This window comes from Coffea eugenioides, chromosome 9 (genome assembly GCF_003713205.1).
Source record: "Coffea eugenioides isolate CCC68of chromosome 9, Ceug_1.0, whole genome shotgun sequence".
Classification (NCBI taxonomy): domain Eukaryota; kingdom Viridiplantae; phylum Streptophyta; class Magnoliopsida; order Gentianales; family Rubiaceae; genus Coffea; species Coffea eugenioides.
This window is the reverse complement of record NC_040043.1, coordinates 40,114,081-40,132,015: the sequence shown is the minus strand read 5'-3', so window position 1 is coordinate 40,132,015 and position 17,935 is coordinate 40,114,081. Positions and strand designations below refer to the sequence as shown.

The following is a 17,935-nucleotide window of genomic DNA, read 5'->3' as shown; positions in this document are numbered from 1 at the left end:
TGATATTACTGTGTTTATAAGGGATTTATCTGAGACTGTAGCCGTTGATTTGAATTTTTTATTTCATTCATTTTTGTTGAACGTATTCTTTCTAATTATGATTGATCTTTTGTATTTCAAAAATGCCTGTGATGATATAATCCACCTATATGAGGTGTAGTGGAGCCAAGTCTCTGCTTTTGCAGAGAGAACCTACTTGGTGAAGCTACATTGCACATGATCCTATGGGATTTAACTGAGGCAGAAATCTGGTCTTTTTTTCTTCGTCTTTGATTTTCAAGAGTACAGGAAATAAGAAAAAGTTGTTCTGATGAAATCTGTGAATAATGTTGCTGGATAGTATTTCAGGTGTAGTAATAACACCAATAGATGATATTACTATGTTTATAAGGGATTAATCTGAGACTATAGCCGTTGATTTGAATTTTTCTTATTTCATTCGTTTTCATTGAACGTATTTTTGTAATTATGATTGATCTTTTGTATTTCAAATGCCATTGATGATATAATCCACCTATATGAGGTGTAGTGGAGCCAAGTCTCTGCTTTTGCAGAGAGAACCTACTTGGTGAAGCTACATTGCACACGATCACACGGGATTTAACTGAGGCAGTAATCTTTTTTTTTCCTTCTTGTCTTTGATTTTTAATAGTACAAGAAAAATGAAATATTGTTCTGATGAAATCTGTGAAAATGTTGTTATTATGGTTGTCAATGAATATGATACCATGTTTGTTTAGTAAAATGAGTAAAAGAACATGCACTTGTATTTTTACAGTAGTTTGATGATTTGTCTTGTCCCTTGACAGGATTTTTGGCTGATGTTACTATGGTTTGCATACAAATGAAAACGTGGATCGTTGTTTAGTATGATTGAGTTTAACTATACTCTTACCCGACTAAATCTGTTGTGGGTTTAGGGTCTGAAAAACTCAGAGAAGTATGTGTTGCCATCAGCTTCTTTCTCTTGAATGCTGACGAGATTGGAGTTAAATAACAACACTAAATTTGGTTCAAAATTCCATGTCTTGTGCCAGAATCTTATCCAGCATGTTTGTTTTGGTTACCAGTGATCTATCTTAATTGCTTGGTTGCTTGGAATATATTTCCTTCTTTTGGATGTGCTTGGACTAATGTCTAGGATGAATGAAAAACTTGTCTGTTTAATCTGATCTGAAAGCTGAGTCAAGGATGGCTTATTTGAGGTGTAGTAAACCTCAATTCCCTGCTTTAAGGGAGAACCTGCTTGGTGATTACTTCAGAGTGTGAAATTATTGGATTTTTCCTGAGGTTGTAATTTGATAATCAATTTTTAGTTGTGGATCTAAGTCAATTGAGATCCTGGAAAATTTTCTAATCTTAGCAAGGTTTTCTGAAGCGGAAGTTAGTAATAACACAGCTCTGTGATGACTGAGGGGCATAATGAATACTAACAGTCTTTGAATAAGAAGTCCTACACTGGCTTTATGAGCCAGTCATGGCCAGTGAAGCATTTCAGATGGTTTTGAGTTATTATGTGCCTCATGCCATAAGCTTGGTCTCATGTTGGAGAATCCTAGTGATGATTCGTAATACTGAGGCACAACCTTGTTGAGCTTTTGGCGGCGAGGGTTGGAAGTTGCAAAGAAAAATTGATTGGCTCTTCTTTCCACTGATTGAGTTTAAACTATACACACACCTTTTTAACTAAAGGTGATTGTAACTGAAAAACTCGAAAAGAAAGGAGTGTTGTTTATCAGCTTTGCCTATCTAATACCCCATGAGGGTGGAGTTAAATCACAGCACTACAATCAGATTATGGAGGACATTATAATTTCATCTCTTTCCATCTCAAATTATGATGTAATGTGCAGCTTGTTGATCTCAGATGCACCATTTTTGAAATATGACAAGATAGTTGAAGTCAGCTAACAGCATTCAACAGCATGAAATGGGCGTCAGGTCTCTTTGGGAAGTTGGGAGTACCTGTTTACTTTCTTCCAATGTAAATATAAAGTGCGAAGATGTGAATTCTTGTCAATTGTATTGTGATTTGCTGTTTTAGTATAGATGCCACTGGGCTTTCAGATGAAATGATGTAGACAAACAGTGATCTTATTCTACGGTCAAATCTCTGTATTACCTGAATCATGATCGAGATGCAATATACTAGCTTTGTTCTTTGGCCAAATTCTGTAGTGCCAGAAAAGGTATTTTGGGCATGCTATTGGTAATACCGTATGTCAAGGAATGACTCAAAAAATTTTTAAATGGATTCTCTCCAACAGTAATATTGGTATTTGCTAATAGTGAGCGCTCAAATGGCAGGCGATTTTTGTATTGTTAAATTATGCTATAGTCGACTTTGCCCTGTGGTAGAACTCTGTGCCTCTTGTTGGAATTTCTTTGTCAATCTAAGCATTCCTTTTTTTTGGAAAAAAAATCAATCTAACCATTCAATTACTCTCTACCCTAGGTAGTTGGCTTTCTGCATGTCAGTAATTTTTTGTAAGGAAAAAGGGGGATATTTTGATGGGCTGTTGAATGTGCTTAGGTTTATTTTTTCATTGTATTGCAAATTTGCTTTTGCAAGGAATAAGGAGTAAATTTCCAATGGTGGTGCTTTTTGAAAAGAGTTATTCGACTTTTGACATAATGCAATTTGTGAATGCAACTTTTGAAGATACATGACGTTTGGTAAATATGTTTTTCACCCTTTTAAAAGAAGTTTGAAAATCACTTTGACAATTTCTTTTATAAGATCATACATTCACCCGTTGGAATTTACTCAAAATAAGGGACTGTGTTTGTGAAAATTTCCAAATGATGCAACTTTTTGAAGGTTTTGAAAAAATGTGATCTTTTTTTTTTTTTCCAAAGACGATAACTATTATATAATCTAATCTATCCTATATTAGGGGAAGGGGGCAGATCCAAGGAGGTATATGGGTAATTCAAAGAGGACTGAACCACCACCAAATTAGATGGATGTGAATTTTTTAAGGGAAAATGGCCAAATTAGTCCCTAAACTTTTTTTTACTGTCAATTTAGTCCCCACTTAATTTTTTTGGCCAATTTAATCCCTATACTTATTCATCGGTTCCAATTGAGGAACATCCCGCCTTATAATTTTGATGAAACTTCTAATTGAGCAATTAAACAGGGGTATTTCGGGTACTTCACTGATGGACAATAAAATAAGAGGTAAAATAGAAGGGAAAATTTACCAACACATTTTTATAGCAAGAAAAACCCACCGAACTTCATTAACCTATTAACATAACAAATCAAAGAGATTTAATGAAGGGGTGGTGATCGGGGGGGTTCTATACAAGGCGGTAGTGATGGTAGTGGACGGGTTCTATACAATGTAGTGGTGAAGGTGATTGAGGTGGAGGCGGGGAGTGCACAACTGGCGGTGGAGGTGGCGAGTGTACAAGTGGTGGGGGGCGGCGATGAGTAAATGTACACTGGTGGTGGAGGTGGGGATGAGTTTGGTGGCGGAGGAGGTGGTGAATTATAATATTAGGGGATAGGTGGTGGAGAGAATAGAGGAGGTGGTGGAGAATTTGGTTGTAAAGGTAGCGGTGAGCACACACAGTATGGCGGAGTCGGCGAAGGAGATGGAGGGAAAGGTAGAGGTGATGAGATAGTTCGAGGAGGAGGTGGAGATGGCGGTGGATGAGATGGAGGAGGGGGAGAAGGTAGAGGAGGAGATGGAAGAGGAGATGGAGGAGGAGGAAGGTAGAGGCAGTGAGGGAGGAGGAGAAGAAGGTGGAGGGGGTGAGGGAGGAGGAAGTGGCAGAGAATAAACCGGCGGTGGCGGAGAAAGCGGTGGAGAAGGAGAGTAAACAGGTGGCGGTGGGGGTGGTGAAGGTGATGGGGGTGTATAAACTGGCGGTGGAGGAGGGGAAAGATGAGGGGGAGGAGGCGATGAGGACACCGGCACTGGAGGTGAAGGTGGTGGAGGGGACAAGGTCAGAATAAATGGATGACACTTGAATGCACTGCAGTGAATTTCTTAGACAAGAATGCCTTACACTGAGTAGCAGGGCGCTGCGTTGGCCTAGCTGGCAAACAATTCTGGCGGTTGTCGAATGTTGGCAGGCCAAAACTCGTCGGACGTTCACCATTGGAAAAGTTATTTTTGGTCTGTGTTTATAGTTGCCAGTACTCTTGGCAACCTAAAGTCTGTACCCCATTTGTGCATCAATTACAGAGTATTGTTTTACGCGCACAGAAGGCAAAACCAGCAATTAAAGAAATTTTGAAGAAGCAGCACTCCGTACATTCAACAATGTCAGGCAATCTCCTGAAAGAATTCAAGCAGCCCTTTACTTCTTAAAGGACTTTGTTTTCTCTTTAAGGTACATTAACCGGCGGCCTATGTACGACGGAATAGTCCCTCCCAGCATGTTATGTGCCACATTCACGGCTCCAAACACACCAGTCCGGTTTTTCTCACTGGTTTTGTGTTTTTCCTTCTATTTTATTTCTTATTTTACTGCCCATCAGTGAAGTATCCGAAATGCCCCTGTTTAATTGCTCAATTAGAAGTTTCATCGAAATTATAAGGTGGCGCCACCGCGATGTTCCTCAATTGGAACCGATAAATAAGTATAGGGATTAAATTGGCCAAAAAAATTAAGTGGAGACTAAATTGACAGTAAAAAAAAGTTTAGGGACTAAATTGGCCATTTTTCCATTTTTTAAAGCAAAACTACTTTAATGTGGCAATTGATCTTTGTTAGTGACCACCAGCCTAAAGATTGATGATTTTTAAGAAAACGTGATCTGTGAACGTGTTTTTTAAATAACGTACTCTGAGTGCATTGTTTAATAAATTTATGTCTAAATAGATCAAAAGCTACATCATTTGGAAATAAAAGTTCGAAAAAATTACATTTTAAGGATTCTTTTTAGAAGGCATCACTTTTCTGGGCATACGACTTTGTTTGGTACGTGTCCTGCTGTTGTCCTTGCTTGTGTCATTCATCGTATTTCGTAAGCGGGGGCGTGGAAAGTACGAGGCCTGCACAACCACGCGAACACAAAATATTCCAGTAGCTTTTTGACCAGCGTAGAAGGTTCCAACAAGCTTGGAAGAATATCAGACATAGGCCTTGTCACACTTTTCTGCAGCATGTAAGTTTTTCCACAGTGGTGGGAATACCAGGAAACTAGAAATATTATATGTTCTTTCTTGCTAGTATAGCCGTATTCCTAGCACCTTGCGGACGAGGATATCTTGAGGTGACAACGAACATGATCTAATAGAGTGTACATTGTTTGTGAACTGGTCTGACTGATATAGTATTTGAATGCCAATGCATATTCACCAATGTTGGTTCGAATGGCACGGGATATGGATAGTTGTCAGATCAAGCGTTCTTGAACAGTATAATATTTTTTAAACGTTTTGTAATTATATATAAATTGCTCTTGGTCATCTTTTTTATAGAGGTGTGATATTCTATTACTTTTCATCTGGATTTCATGTATAATAATTGAGTTTTTGTTATGAACTTTTACAAGCAATTTGTACTGAATTACACCTCGTTCAAAAAAATATTACACTGTTTATGACGTTTTGTCACTAATAACTATCTATGCCCCTGGTCCTGTTGATTCAGTCAGTAAAGATGAACTATGTTATTGAAAAGGATTTGTAAGTGACTTATAATTTTAAGGTGCATGTCCTATGATCTTTCGTAGTAATCGAAAATCATCCAAACTTAAATGTTATATGATACTATAATGTTTTTGTATTTAACTGAAAGTTAATATTGATCTGGAATTGTCTGCTACTACAGAAACTGTTATATTCAAGTGAGTCATAGTTTTAAGAAGCCTATCCTATGACCTTTCATGGTGATCGAAAACTACCCAAACTTTCATAACCGGAATTTAAATGTTAATATGATACTATAATGTCTTTTATGTTCAGCTGAAAGTTAATATTGATTTGGAATTGTCTACTAATATAGGAACTGTTATTCTACATTTTCTTTTTTTTTCTTCATTTGCGTGTAGTATCACTACGAGTGAAAATGGTCGTCCACCTAATTCCAGCTTAATCATTGAAATGGCATTGTTTAGGAGAACCCATTTCATACTTGCTGGTATTATGTATGGAAGTATTAAGCATTGAAGGCAGCCAAAAAAAAAAAAAAGGATTGAAGGCAGTAGAATTGAATTATCAGAGTAGATAAACAAACGCCACTAGGCCTTTGGCCTGGTGGTCACCACCAAAGATACTTAAATCCTGGTGGTGTAGGAGGTCAATCGTTCCTCCCACGAATTTGCCATTATATGTGGCAGCCTTAATTGGTCTTTTTCGATGGAGCCTATATTCATATCGGATCCCTCTTTTCTATCCCCCTAAATTAGGCTAGATTAGGTTATAGGAATCCTATCGTTGCAACAAAAAAAAAAGAGTAGATAAACAAACAAACGAAATAGGAGTTCCGTAATATTCTTTTTTTCTAGTCAGAATTGCACGTTCAAATGTCTATTTTAACAATCTACTAAGCTCTAGTGGGAAATTCAGTCCATACTGACAAAATTCAAAAGTTAGAGAGAGCATATTAATACAACATAAAATTGTTACATATTTGTTTTCGAGGAACAAACTTAGGGCCAACACTAACATCAATAACACTATATAGAACTGGGAATTAATTTTATACACATTGACAATGTATGTATTATTATCACTAAATTTGCGACAATTAACCTGAATTTAAATTAAAAATCTGAATTTTATATATATGTCATGTATCCAATGAAAATAATGTATATACTGTCAGTGTATACAAGATTAACTCTAAAACTTCCTGACTTCATTGTCTATATCATCACCTATAATAAGCTGTACTAAAAATGCTTATTTCAATCTTTTCCCTTTGATTGCGCCACAGTGAATGTTGAACAAACTAACTCCATACATCAATTTGGTTGAACAAGCTTTGTTTGTTCCATGCCACGTGGTTGAAGGTTAGCTATACCAAGAGTACACCTGATTTTTTTTTGAGATTAAGAAAATAATTAGCTAATGATTTTTCCAATGTCCGCGTCTCCATCCTTCGAGATTATTCTACGATTGAAATTTACTCAAAAGTATTTTAACACTTAAGTTGATTGATACTGTTACTATTTCATTACTTCATAATTAGTAATTTGTTTCAAAGATTTTACGAACCTTGAACTACCTGGTTATCAACTGCCACATAAATAACTTGTTTGAGCACATTTTGTAAGTAAATGGAGGAGCATCAACAATAAAAGATCAATAAATTAATACCAAGACAAACAAAGATTTTTTTTTTGTTTTTGTTTTTGGGAAAAGGAAAACATGGAACGTAGACGGTCCATGATGCTAACATGGCATCTGATATTGCCATAACTTATTTTTAAATTTTGTTAAAATGACAGAATCATCCTTTCAAGGCTAAATGCAATTGGATTTAAAAAGAAAACTTTTGACATTTTCTAGACAGGGGGACGGGACAGGTGCATCTGTATTGTATATTTGTATCTGGTTTTGTCCGATCATTGTATATATTATAATTTGTGGTGTATAATTACATTATATTATTGTATAAAAATATATATAATATTTTATTTATACATATTGACTCTTTCTGCAATACAATAATATAATGTGATTATATCTTGAATAATATAGAAAATACAATAACTTGATACAATTCGACGAAGATACAACTATGTTATAGAGCCAAAAGTAGCTAAAGAGATAGAAATGGAGCTCTAACACTACAACCAACCAGTAATCACAGTTCTCATTAATTCATCAAGTCTCGATGATGTAGTAGTTGTAAATTATAGTACATGAATAATACTACTTGAATATGTTAATTCAGCTGCTCAAATTTTGATCCTACTCGCAAATTCTAAAAAATGCATTGCCATCTTAGTAAAATTTTGCTATTAAAGCATCATAAATGATTATTTAGTGTTATTATTTGATAACGAAGCGTAACTTAATTAATAAAATGCACGTTCCACCTATAATCAAGGTCACAGATAAACTTATATGTCACAAGTTTAAAATTCGAGTCATCAAAGAGATAAATAAGAAATCTCTATTGATCTTGTGTTTTTAAAGATAAAAAATGTGACCATCTTACTAAAATTTTCAGGTCTACACGACACCAAAAGGAGAAGACTTATTAGCACCAACAGCCACGTTAGTGGTAACAAACAACCGCAAGGAGGGAGGGAGGGAGAGAGAGATTAGATCTTATTCCAAATGGGGAAAAGTCAGTGGTCAGACCTAAAGTCAAGTCAGAGCGTTCCCAGTGGAGGTTTTAACCATAATTGCCACGCGGCATTAATCTCACACTCAGCCTTAAAATACTCAAATATCCCAACTCAAAACCTTAAAAATTATTCAAAAGAGAAAAACAAATGCTGTTTATTTTATACAGTAGTAAGTAGTAGTATACGTAGAAAATTTGATTGAAAAATTTGCTGGCACTTTTAGCTACGGAAAAAGACAAAATCCACACAAAGTTGGAAGAAACAGTTGGTCGGAGGCTTCCCACTCTCCTGTTCATTTCACACACACTCGTTTCTGATCAGCCAAGAAAGGAGGAGGAGGAGAAGATTTGAATATGAGGGTTCTGTCATACCTGCAAAGTGCTTTTCATGGACGGCCTTATGCCTCTAAGTTATTGATTCTCTGCTCTATAAGGTTCTGTGCTTCATCTTGGCTTGAATTTAGTTACATTTTGTTAATCTTTATTGGTAAACCTTGATGGGTTCTTTTTCTTTAGTGGAAAGAATGGATCTTTTATCTTTGTTTAATTCATTTACATGCTTGTTTTGTGTACCTTTGGTTGTTTGATGTGTTATTGCCTTGTTTGGTTCAGAAGTTTGCGAATGTGATATTCAGAGTTTGACTGAATTTCCCATTTTAAACATGTTGATTTTGTGATATTGGCGGGTTCTTTTCTTTTATTCTTGAATGGAAGATTGAGCATGTTGTCTTGCTGAGAAGTGCTGACCAGAAAACTGTACTTGTATGGTTCTACTGTTTGATATGTTATCTGATCTAGACTATTTGAAGAAAAGACAGATTTATTGTTTCACTGGCTGGTAATGTGGATGATTGATACTTGAGTCTGTCAATAATAGTCATATCTATGATTCATAAGTCTTTCAGTTTGACAATTTTTCTCCCCGCTTTATAAGGAAATAAGGGCTAATCAGATGGTAGTAAAATTGAAGCATTCACTTGATGGATTATGAACCCATGACAGTTGATTAGCATGCTTTTTTAGGAGTTTCCATAATCTCTTTAGACGATTGATAGTGTTTAAAGGACTTAATAGCTACAGTTTGTTGAATTTCTACATGAACTTGAATCATGAATTTCACTCATTTGGTTTTTGAGTCCAGTGTTTAATAAATTTGATCCTGTGCATGGTGATTTTTCTTGTGCACATCAAGATATTCAGGTAAAATATGGTCCGGGAATTGGGGGAGTTGTGCATGCTTGCATTTGGGGTACGAATGGAGCATTATTAACTCATCTATGACAGGAATAGAAATTTTAATCTGGTTAGTCTAGTAATATCTGGCTAACAAACTTCTCTCTCTGGTTCTATAATTTGTTCAGGGTAGCCATTTTTACATTGTGAGTAGCTAATGCACAAGGATTTCCTTGTGGAGTTGGACTTGTTCCCTCAGATGCCAGTTGGCTTTCATTTGTATTCTTATATAATGCTACAAGTAAATGGAATAGGAGATGGATTATCTTTTTATGTGTATCATTCTTCTTATGCTTTACCGTGCTAGGGACTGCAAGTTTTTCTGGTCCTTTTTTCAATCTGTAAACCTCATGTTTCACTGGTTTCTGCAGTAGTGGAGGTCTCATTGCATATGCAGATTCTCAATCAGACGGCAAAATGTCCATTGTTGAACATGGTAATAAGAAATCACAGAAGAAGAGGGTGGTTGTGCTTGGGACAGGATGGGCCGCTACTAGCTTCCTGAAGGATCTGGATATTTCTTCCTATGATGTGCAAGTTGTCTCCCCGAGGAATTATTTTGCATTTACTCCTTTGCTGCCTAGTGTGACATGTGGAACAGTTGAGGCACGAAGTATTGTAGAGCCTGTGCGGAACATGATAAAGAAGGTGATGCAAAGATGGTAGTATCTTTTGTGTTGATCTTTCTTTTTTCCTTGGAAAACTTCATGCAGTACATTTAGGTTATCCATAGGGTTGCTGTTGTGGTGGAAATTGGAAATTTTTGTATCTTTATCTTGCCTGGAAGTTTTCCTTTCACCCCTCCCTTGTTTCTATACATGTTTAGTTTGTCCGTTTCTGAGCTACATCATTCTTCACTTGGTCTCAGGACATTATTGTCTCTGTGCCTATAACTCACTAACAATTTTCTTTTTCCTTTCTCTGATTTCCAATTACGTATCCCATTGATGAGTTAATGATGGGTTTTTCATCAATTCCCCTTTCATGACAGAGAAATGGTGAAATACTATTTTGGGAAGCAGAATGCCTGAAGATTGATGCAGCAAATAGGAGGGTTTTCTGCAAGTCCACTGTTGACGAGAATTTAGCAGGAAAAGATGAATTTGATCTAGAATATGATTGTTTGGTTATAGCAGTAGGTGCAGAAGTTAATACTTTTAACATTCCTGGTGTAGCAGAGTATTGCCACTTTTTGAAGGTTGAGTACTTGTTCACTGGAGACAAGCATAATTTAGTCAGTTAACAGCTTATTGGGAACAGTATTTAATGATTCTATCACTAGAAGAATCTCATTTCTAGACTCTGAGTTCTCCTTTAATAAAGAAGCCATGAACTGTATGCAGGAAGTAGAAGATGCTCAAAGGATCCGGAGGACTGTAATTGATTGCTTTGAAAAAGCCGTTCTTCCAGGGTTGACAGATGAAGAACGAAAAACCAATCTACATTTTGTTATTGTTGGTGGAGGTCCAACTGGTGTAGAGTTTGCTGCAGAGCTACATGACTTTGTCTACGAGGATCTAGTCAATATATACCCCGGAGTTAAAGATTTAGTAAAAATAACAGTGATCCAATCTGGGGACCATATTCTCAACACGTAAGATATGCCTTGCCCAGTTTATTTCCTAGCATATTTTCTCTGAACCTTCTGAATAGTGGATCTCTTAGAAATGGTGATCCTGCAGAGATTTTTAATTTTCTGATTCATTTGTAGACAAAAAATTGGTGAGTTTAAGACTCTGAAAGTTTTTCATAGGCATTGAGTTTTACTTCTAGTAGCACCACCAGAAATAGGCACACACAAGATGAGATCTATGGTAAGGTTATCGACTTTCTAGGCTAGTAGATTTTTTTATTACAAATTTCCTTTAGCTGCTTGGTCTTTGCCTTCTATACTACCTTGTCGCCACTGCATCAAAATGGGTTTCGTACTTTTCTTCCTAGGCACTGTTGAGATTATGTTCATTTTGCTTAATGTGAAGATTAAATTTACTATTTCTTTCAGGGTTTTGTACAACAAAAGTTTCTTTTTAGATTATGAGATATTATATTTTTCCTTCTGTCCTGTTTAAACTGCTATCACACCCTTAACTCTTCATGAATATTCCATCCTATTTGAAGTTGGATTATCCCTTTTGAACGAAAAGGCAATAATTGACAATTTCAAAACAAGTATATGATATATACAAAACTTTAAACATTTTTTAATATCATCATCTTGATTACAAGCTTAAGTTTTCCTTATTCTTACAGCCTTCATCGTTCATGAGATCAAACATTTAGTTCATCACAAGATTATCTTGAGATAACTCTTCAGAAACGTTTATAGAATTGATTAGCAAGTGCCAACTGACTTGTATATATTTGCCAAATTTATCTCAAAATTGCAACAGCATTTTTATGCATTTGATGATGAAAATCTTGACTCCCTTATCCTCTTCCTTTTTGTTGTAGTAGTCCTTTTCTGAAAATTGTTTCCTATGGGAGAACAGGGTAATGGAGAATATATGTTTGTCTAAATTCCTACATTTCAGTTTCCAAGTTAGACTGAGTAGTCCTGATGCTATGTTGGGCCTTTGACTCACAATCTAATGATTCTAAACTGTCTGTTAGAATAATTTTGTTTCACCATTCCTATCTCAGCATTGTGACCTTGCACTCACCTTGTGGATGTCTCAACAATAATCTTTGACTAATAGCAATCTGTTCTTTGTCCTTCCAAAGCCCTGCCATAATTCCAAATCAAAGCTGTAAATGTTGAAAAGGATGTGGATTTTCCCCCTTTCATGTGCAAGTAGACTTAGTATAGTAGTTGGCAACCTACGTTGGATATATTTTAACTACCTAACTTGCCTGATACCTACTCATTCTGGCCAGTGGCTTGTGCTATTGTTTCTATGGCACTACTTTGATGATTTATTTCCTCTGAATGTCCTAATAAGTTATTCTGGATGTTTAAGGGGGTAGATTTGACTGGCTAGTTATCTATAAACAACTTGTTCATTTAGTTGGTGCTCTTCAATTGTTCTTGTGTAGTTATATTGGTTATTTCATCTTTGTTCATGTAACTTATAGGTGACACATATCCTGTCTGTTAATAGTTGTGCAATGCTATATAACATGTCTTTCCATCTGTTGTTTTTATTGCTGTGCTTTGGTGTGGGTGGGGGAAAGAGAATAACCAGTTTTAGGTTTTATTGAGTTTGAAAGAAACTTTATAGCAGCCAATAAATGGTTGTGGAGAGTTGGAAAGATACATTATCTCTGCTTTTGAAATCTCTTAGATTTGACCTAATATCTGGAAAGCTGATTTTGCGAATATACATTTAATGTAGGTTTGATGAAAGAATTAGCACGTTTGCTGAGCAGAAATTCAGTAGAGATGGTATTGAAGTTTTAACAGGACGGAGGGTTGTCAGTGTTTCTGATAGAACCGTAAACATGAAAATGAAATCAAATGGAGAAGATATTTCCATGCCGCATGGGATGGTTGTCTGGTCAACTGGAGTAGGCAGTCGTCCAGTTGTGAAAGACTTTATGGAACAAATTGGTCAGGTAAGCTCTCACTTCTTCCCTATGTTTTGGTTATTTCTCTTTCTAGTATCAAGCTACCTTGTAACTGAGTTTGATTTCGTATGTGAGCATATTAAAAAAAATGTAAGTCCGTTCTACACTGGTGTTCTTATATGCCAATTTATTGCAATGCTAATCCTTTTGCAGGGCAGTAGACGTGTTCTAGCAACTGATGAATGGCTGCGAGTAAAGGGATGTGAATATGTTTATGCTCTTGGTGATTGTACCCATCTCCAGCAGAAGAAAATTAAGGTATATGTTCTTATATGTGTTCATTTACTTAGAATTTTGACTGAGTTAGACAAGAAAGTTGTAAACTCCCATTAACTTGATGATGGTAAATTACTCCCTGTTTGGCATGCATGCACTTGAATGAGGTCGCTCAGTTTTCAGGTTTTAATCATCTTAATGACATATCAACAATTAGCTGAGAAAACACAGTAAGTCTAACAGATATAATATCTTTACATCAACTTAGCATGTTAACATGAAGTGTTTCTACGGAGAATTTTCAGCATCAAGGGTCATGAACTAGTTATTACTGTAGTTTTTGAATATAGTTGAGTTTTGAAAGCCAACAATAACAGTTGTGAAACTTTGTTGAGGTGCCCCAAAATCAAGGTGAAGATTTTGGGGCTTGAGCTAATAAAAAATAACTAGCAAACAAGGCAGTTGTGAAACTTTGTTGAGGTGCATGCAGTCATTGGTACAATTAGTCTAGTCAGGAAAAAGAATTAAATAATAGCCTAACAAGGGCTTACCGGTCAACCATTCTCATGCAATTATAGAACCACATTATATTCTTAAGATGTATCAATGTGTTGGTTCTCACAAAATTGCTTTCATTTTACTATCTTGCCGTTCATTCTTAGTTTCACTTGTTTTTTTATCAGGAAGATATCTCAGAAATATTTAAAGCAGCAGACAAGGATAATAATGGGAGTCTCACGATTGAGGAATTTCGAGAAGTGATTGAGGACATTGTCATTCGATACCCCCAAGTGGAACTTTACCTACAAAGCAAGCATCTGTTTGATGTGGTAGACCTATTCAAGGACCCCGAGGGTAATGATAGAGAAGAGATAGATATTGAAGGGTTCAAGTTAGCCCTTTCTCATGTTGATACACAGATGAAGAGTCTTCCTGCGACTGCTCAGGTTACTTATTTTCATTTCCTCTGTGTTGCTTTTGCCTTATTTTGACACTATTTCTCATGTAATTCATCTTTTGGAATGCTAGGTAGCTTCTCAACAAGGTGCATATCTAGCTCGGTGCTTCAACCTTTCGGAGAAGTGTAAAAGAAATCCAGAAGGCCCGCGCCGTTTTAGAAGCGGTGGGCGTCATGAATTTCGCCCTTTCCGGTATGTGTTGCCTCTTGCAGAGCTTGTAGTTTCTGTATTTCCGTGTGATTAATCAGTTAATCTCTGTATAATTAGAAAAATAAAAAAAAATTCATATATGACTACAGAACCTTTAAAACAGGAAAAACTACCTTCTGATTTGATGTATTGATCATCTTGTTCACATAGTTCAGTTAGTGATTGCTTCCATCAAACCAAATAATAATGTCTGATCATGATTGGAGAATCTTTTCTTCTTATAACTGCCTCTATGCTTCCACATCTGAAAAACCAAATAAAAAGGAGCTTTCTGAAATGTTTGACTGTGTGCTTGGCTTATGGCGAAAACCATCATTTTTGCGTATTTGGCTATTTCAGTCAGTCAAGTATACACCTCTATAATTTATAATTATCATTGTAATTACTGAGCAGACAGAAAGAGTTCAGAAGGCCTGGTAGCATAATTCCGTGTTTCAATTTCAGCTTCACTACACTGGCAAAATGCGAAAGAAAGATAAAGTTAATTGTTAATTTGATTTACGAACCATTAATCACAAATACCTCATCAATGATTGCATGTGGTACCATGAAACCACCAACACAATATGGAGGAATGTGGAATCTGTTCTCCATAAGGAAGAATACAAGGCAAAAGGATGAGGGTCATTATTGTGATTGCCCACCAATTAAAATTGTCTTAGGTGGTTTCCATGGGAAATTGTTAGTCATCAGAGTCACTGGGCACTTTCCATTTTGTTAAACCAAACATAAATGGGTGTTAAATCTTCTATACTTCTTGAGCCTCACACTGAGTCTATCAATATCAGATGGTTTGTTACAAACTTAATGAGTATAATGTTTGAGATTCTGGGTTCAGCTTACAGTATATGTGGGAATTTAACTCTTTTGAACTTAGACCGGGGTCTGATACTTCTTACAGAATGCCTACTAGTCAAAACTTTCATTTCGTATTAGTTCAGTCTTGACTATCAACTCTTCTCCATAGATATGATAGAGCAGCCAAAGTTTATCAGAAACAAGGTAAAAGTGCTTACCATCTCACAATAACAAGCAATGGCATAAATTTTTGCCTCAACATGAAACTAGAAGAACTTTTATGGCCAAAGAAAATGAAGAATCTTGTAATAAAGAAATACTGGTATGATCTAATGAACCTTCTGTTACTTAATGCAGTGTCTAATTAGAAAAGTATTGGTCTTGCTAAATCAACTCTAGTATAATATGATCTAATGAACCTTCTGTTACTTAATACATAGTGTCTAATTACAAAAGTCTTGGTCTTGCTAAATGAACTCTTGTGGTTTTCTTCTCACTCATGTATGTTTGATAGCCAGATCCCTTGTTCCAACTGAAAGCTTTTTTATTGGTTGTTTCTGTTTTTCTTATTATCACGGAAAGTTTTACTTGAAGATTACATTTTGCCTGAAGATGTCTAAATAATGCTGTCTCAGCTTAAAAGGACTTAGAAATAACCTGAAGATGTTGAAAAGGGCTTAAAAAGACTTTTATTATTGTGGAAAGATTTACTTTCTATGTCAGGTATCTCAACTTAGAAAGTGGATTTTCAACATTCTCTAGGGTTTTGGTGAAATAGGAGAAAATTTTGAGGTCAAAATAGGGGAGTTTTCTTAATATTGCATTGTACACTAGTGTCACTTAAATTACAGATAGAATTGTTCAGGGACCCTTACCTAATTTCAAAACAGTTTTGTCGAGTAATTCTTCTATTTGGTCTAAGATTCAGCTTGTCCCTTAATTCTGGGACTGCTCCCACGTTCTACTTCATGTGGTTGCACTCTAAAAAGGGAACAAGCTTTCCCGTTGAGAAATTTAGACCAAGCTTTTTTTATTTCCTTCTTGAAATAGGTTGTCAGTCTCAACAGACTAATTATTGTACTTTTTGCTCAACTTTGCTATTAAGTTTAGGATTCTTATAGTTATTTCCAGCAAGCTTCTGTTGCAGTATGATTTTTTTGTTCCTTGAAAAATTTTTCCTATCTTCCTAGAAGATACTCGGGATAGATATAGGAATGAGTTTTGTAAGGGATAAGGTACTGAGGATGGAGTCTGGATGGTAGTTGTATGTCATAGCTGTTCAAAAAATTGCTAGATATCTTGTACATTTAAGTCAAAACCACACAAGCTAATTCTTTAAACTTTAAACTTGACCTTTGCCTGTGCTTTTTTTTGCTCTTTAAATAGTGTACTGGAAAAATCTAACAGCAGGATCATTTTACAGATATAGTAGGAAATTAGAGAGACTCACAGCCTTCCAAAACCCCCCTCCCCCTCCTCCCCAAAAAAAAATCAATAATATGTTTAATATCAACGTCTGGCACTGCCTTTCAACGCTGTTATTTTCCTTAAGAAAATAGACTATAACCTCTCAGTTATGAGGGAATTCATGCGTTGGATGTTATGGCTACAAAAATTAGTTGCAACTTCACTGTGCTGCTATGACCCCAAGGATAATCTCCAGCTACAACTGTCAGTTGAGATTTTGAGCCGTATTGACAAAGATACAAATGATAGAAGTTCCCGTCAGAATTTGTAGATGTTGACATGTCAGTGTTTTCCAACCCCAGGTATAAGCATTTTGGGCAATTTGCTCCGCTGGGTGGGGAGCAAGCAGCAGCCGAACTTCCTGGAGATTGGGTTTCTATGGGTCGTAGCACACAGTGGCTCTGGTATTCTGTTTACGCAAGGTAACCACTACTTTTTTAAACAGACAAAATACCATTTGCTTGTGTTTTTTAAGTTTTGGGCTGCATTGAACTCATCTAATCCAGATATCTGTGTTATATGCAGCAAGCAAGTTAGCTGGCGAACAAGGTTGTTGGTGGTCAGTGATTGGTCAAGGAGATTCTTTTTTGGGCGAGATTCAAGTCGCATTTGATGCAGACATCCAAGGGCTGTAGCCATTCTCTAAGTGAAAACCCGTTTCTGGGAAGTTTCTCACTGATTGCCCCTTATAGTGTACATCCTTCATACCTCTTTCCCTAACTCCCTGCATCCTCCCCCCCCCCCCCCCTCCTCTTTTCCAAAAGAAATAGAAAAGCATTGCTTTTGAATTTTCAGAGCAGGAGTTCACTTACATTTGGAGTTTCATAATGTAACTAGTCATAACTGTGCATTGCTGTTGCACTTAATTGGTGTGTATGGGACAACGTGCTATGGTTCACTGCTGTTGAATTTGGCTGCAAAGAAGATTGAGAATGGACGAGTTTCTCCACATATGTTAAGTGTTGGTTGAATATCAGTGCATGGAAAAATAAAACATCTTTGCCTTGGTATCTGAACATTTTCGTGGTTAAAGTATCAAATTCTACATGCAATGGCCTCCTCTTGCTTTATGAGAAATTATTATCAGTGGCCTAATCATCGATCAAACGGGAAAATGCTGAGGCTTGCTTTGATCCTTTTGTCACAAATCTGCTCCAATAAAAATGTGTTTTGTGTCATCCCCAAAATGGTAGAAAACAATGGCTGAGCAGAATTTCGATCCCGGA

General features: G+C 36.3%; 1 protein-coding gene and 4 non-coding genes across 5 annotated transcripts; all 5 read left to right on the top strand.

Moving 5' to 3' along the window:
- The first annotated feature begins 124 nt into the window (after window positions 1-124).
- LOC113748490 lies at window positions 125-242 on the top strand. The gene has a single exon (XR_003464347.1). It is a non-coding gene; the product is annotated as a small nucleolar RNA Z278 (small nucleolar RNA).
- Window positions 243-493: 251 nt separating this feature from the next.
- On the top strand, window positions 494-611 carry LOC113748491. The gene has a single exon (XR_003464348.1). It is a non-coding gene; the product is annotated as a small nucleolar RNA Z278 (small nucleolar RNA).
- Window positions 612-902: 291 nt separating this feature from the next.
- LOC113748495 lies at window positions 903-1,010 on the top strand. The gene has a single exon (XR_003464352.1). It is a non-coding gene; the product is annotated as a small nucleolar RNA snoR97 (small nucleolar RNA).
- Window positions 1,011-1,681: 671 nt separating this feature from the next.
- Window positions 1,682-1,792, top strand: LOC113748496. The gene has a single exon (XR_003464353.1). It is a non-coding gene; the product is annotated as a small nucleolar RNA snoR97 (small nucleolar RNA).
- Window positions 1,793-8,469: 6,677 nt separating this feature from the next.
- LOC113748425 (external alternative NAD(P)H-ubiquinone oxidoreductase B1, mitochondrial) lies at window positions 8,470-17,719 on the top strand. Its single transcript, XM_027291975.1, has 10 exons — window positions 8,470-8,696; window positions 9,867-10,143; window positions 10,487-10,693; window positions 10,839-11,089; window positions 12,828-13,047; window positions 13,213-13,317; window positions 13,959-14,222; window positions 14,305-14,426; window positions 17,012-17,131; window positions 17,235-17,719. Exons 1-10 carry the CDS (start codon window positions 8,617-8,619, stop codon window positions 17,320-17,322), a joined length of 1,734 nt encoding a protein of 577 aa, XP_027147776.1. The 5' UTR covers window positions 8,470-8,616; the 3' UTR covers window positions 17,323-17,719.
- The last annotated feature ends 216 nt before the right edge of the window (window positions 17,720-17,935 follow it).

Coding starts and splice junctions, on each gene's coding strand:
- LOC113748425 (XM_027291975.1), top strand. CDS start 8,617: ATGAGGGTTCTGTCATACCTGCAAAGTGCTTTTCATGGACGGCCTTAT. Junction 10,144..10,486: donor TGCGGAACATGATAAAGAAG/GTGATGCAAAGA, acceptor CTTTCATGACAG/AGAAATGGTGAAATACTATT. Junction 13,048..13,212: donor TTATGGAACAAATTGGTCAG/GTAAGCTCTCAC, acceptor ATCCTTTTGCAG/GGCAGTAGACGTGTTCTAGC.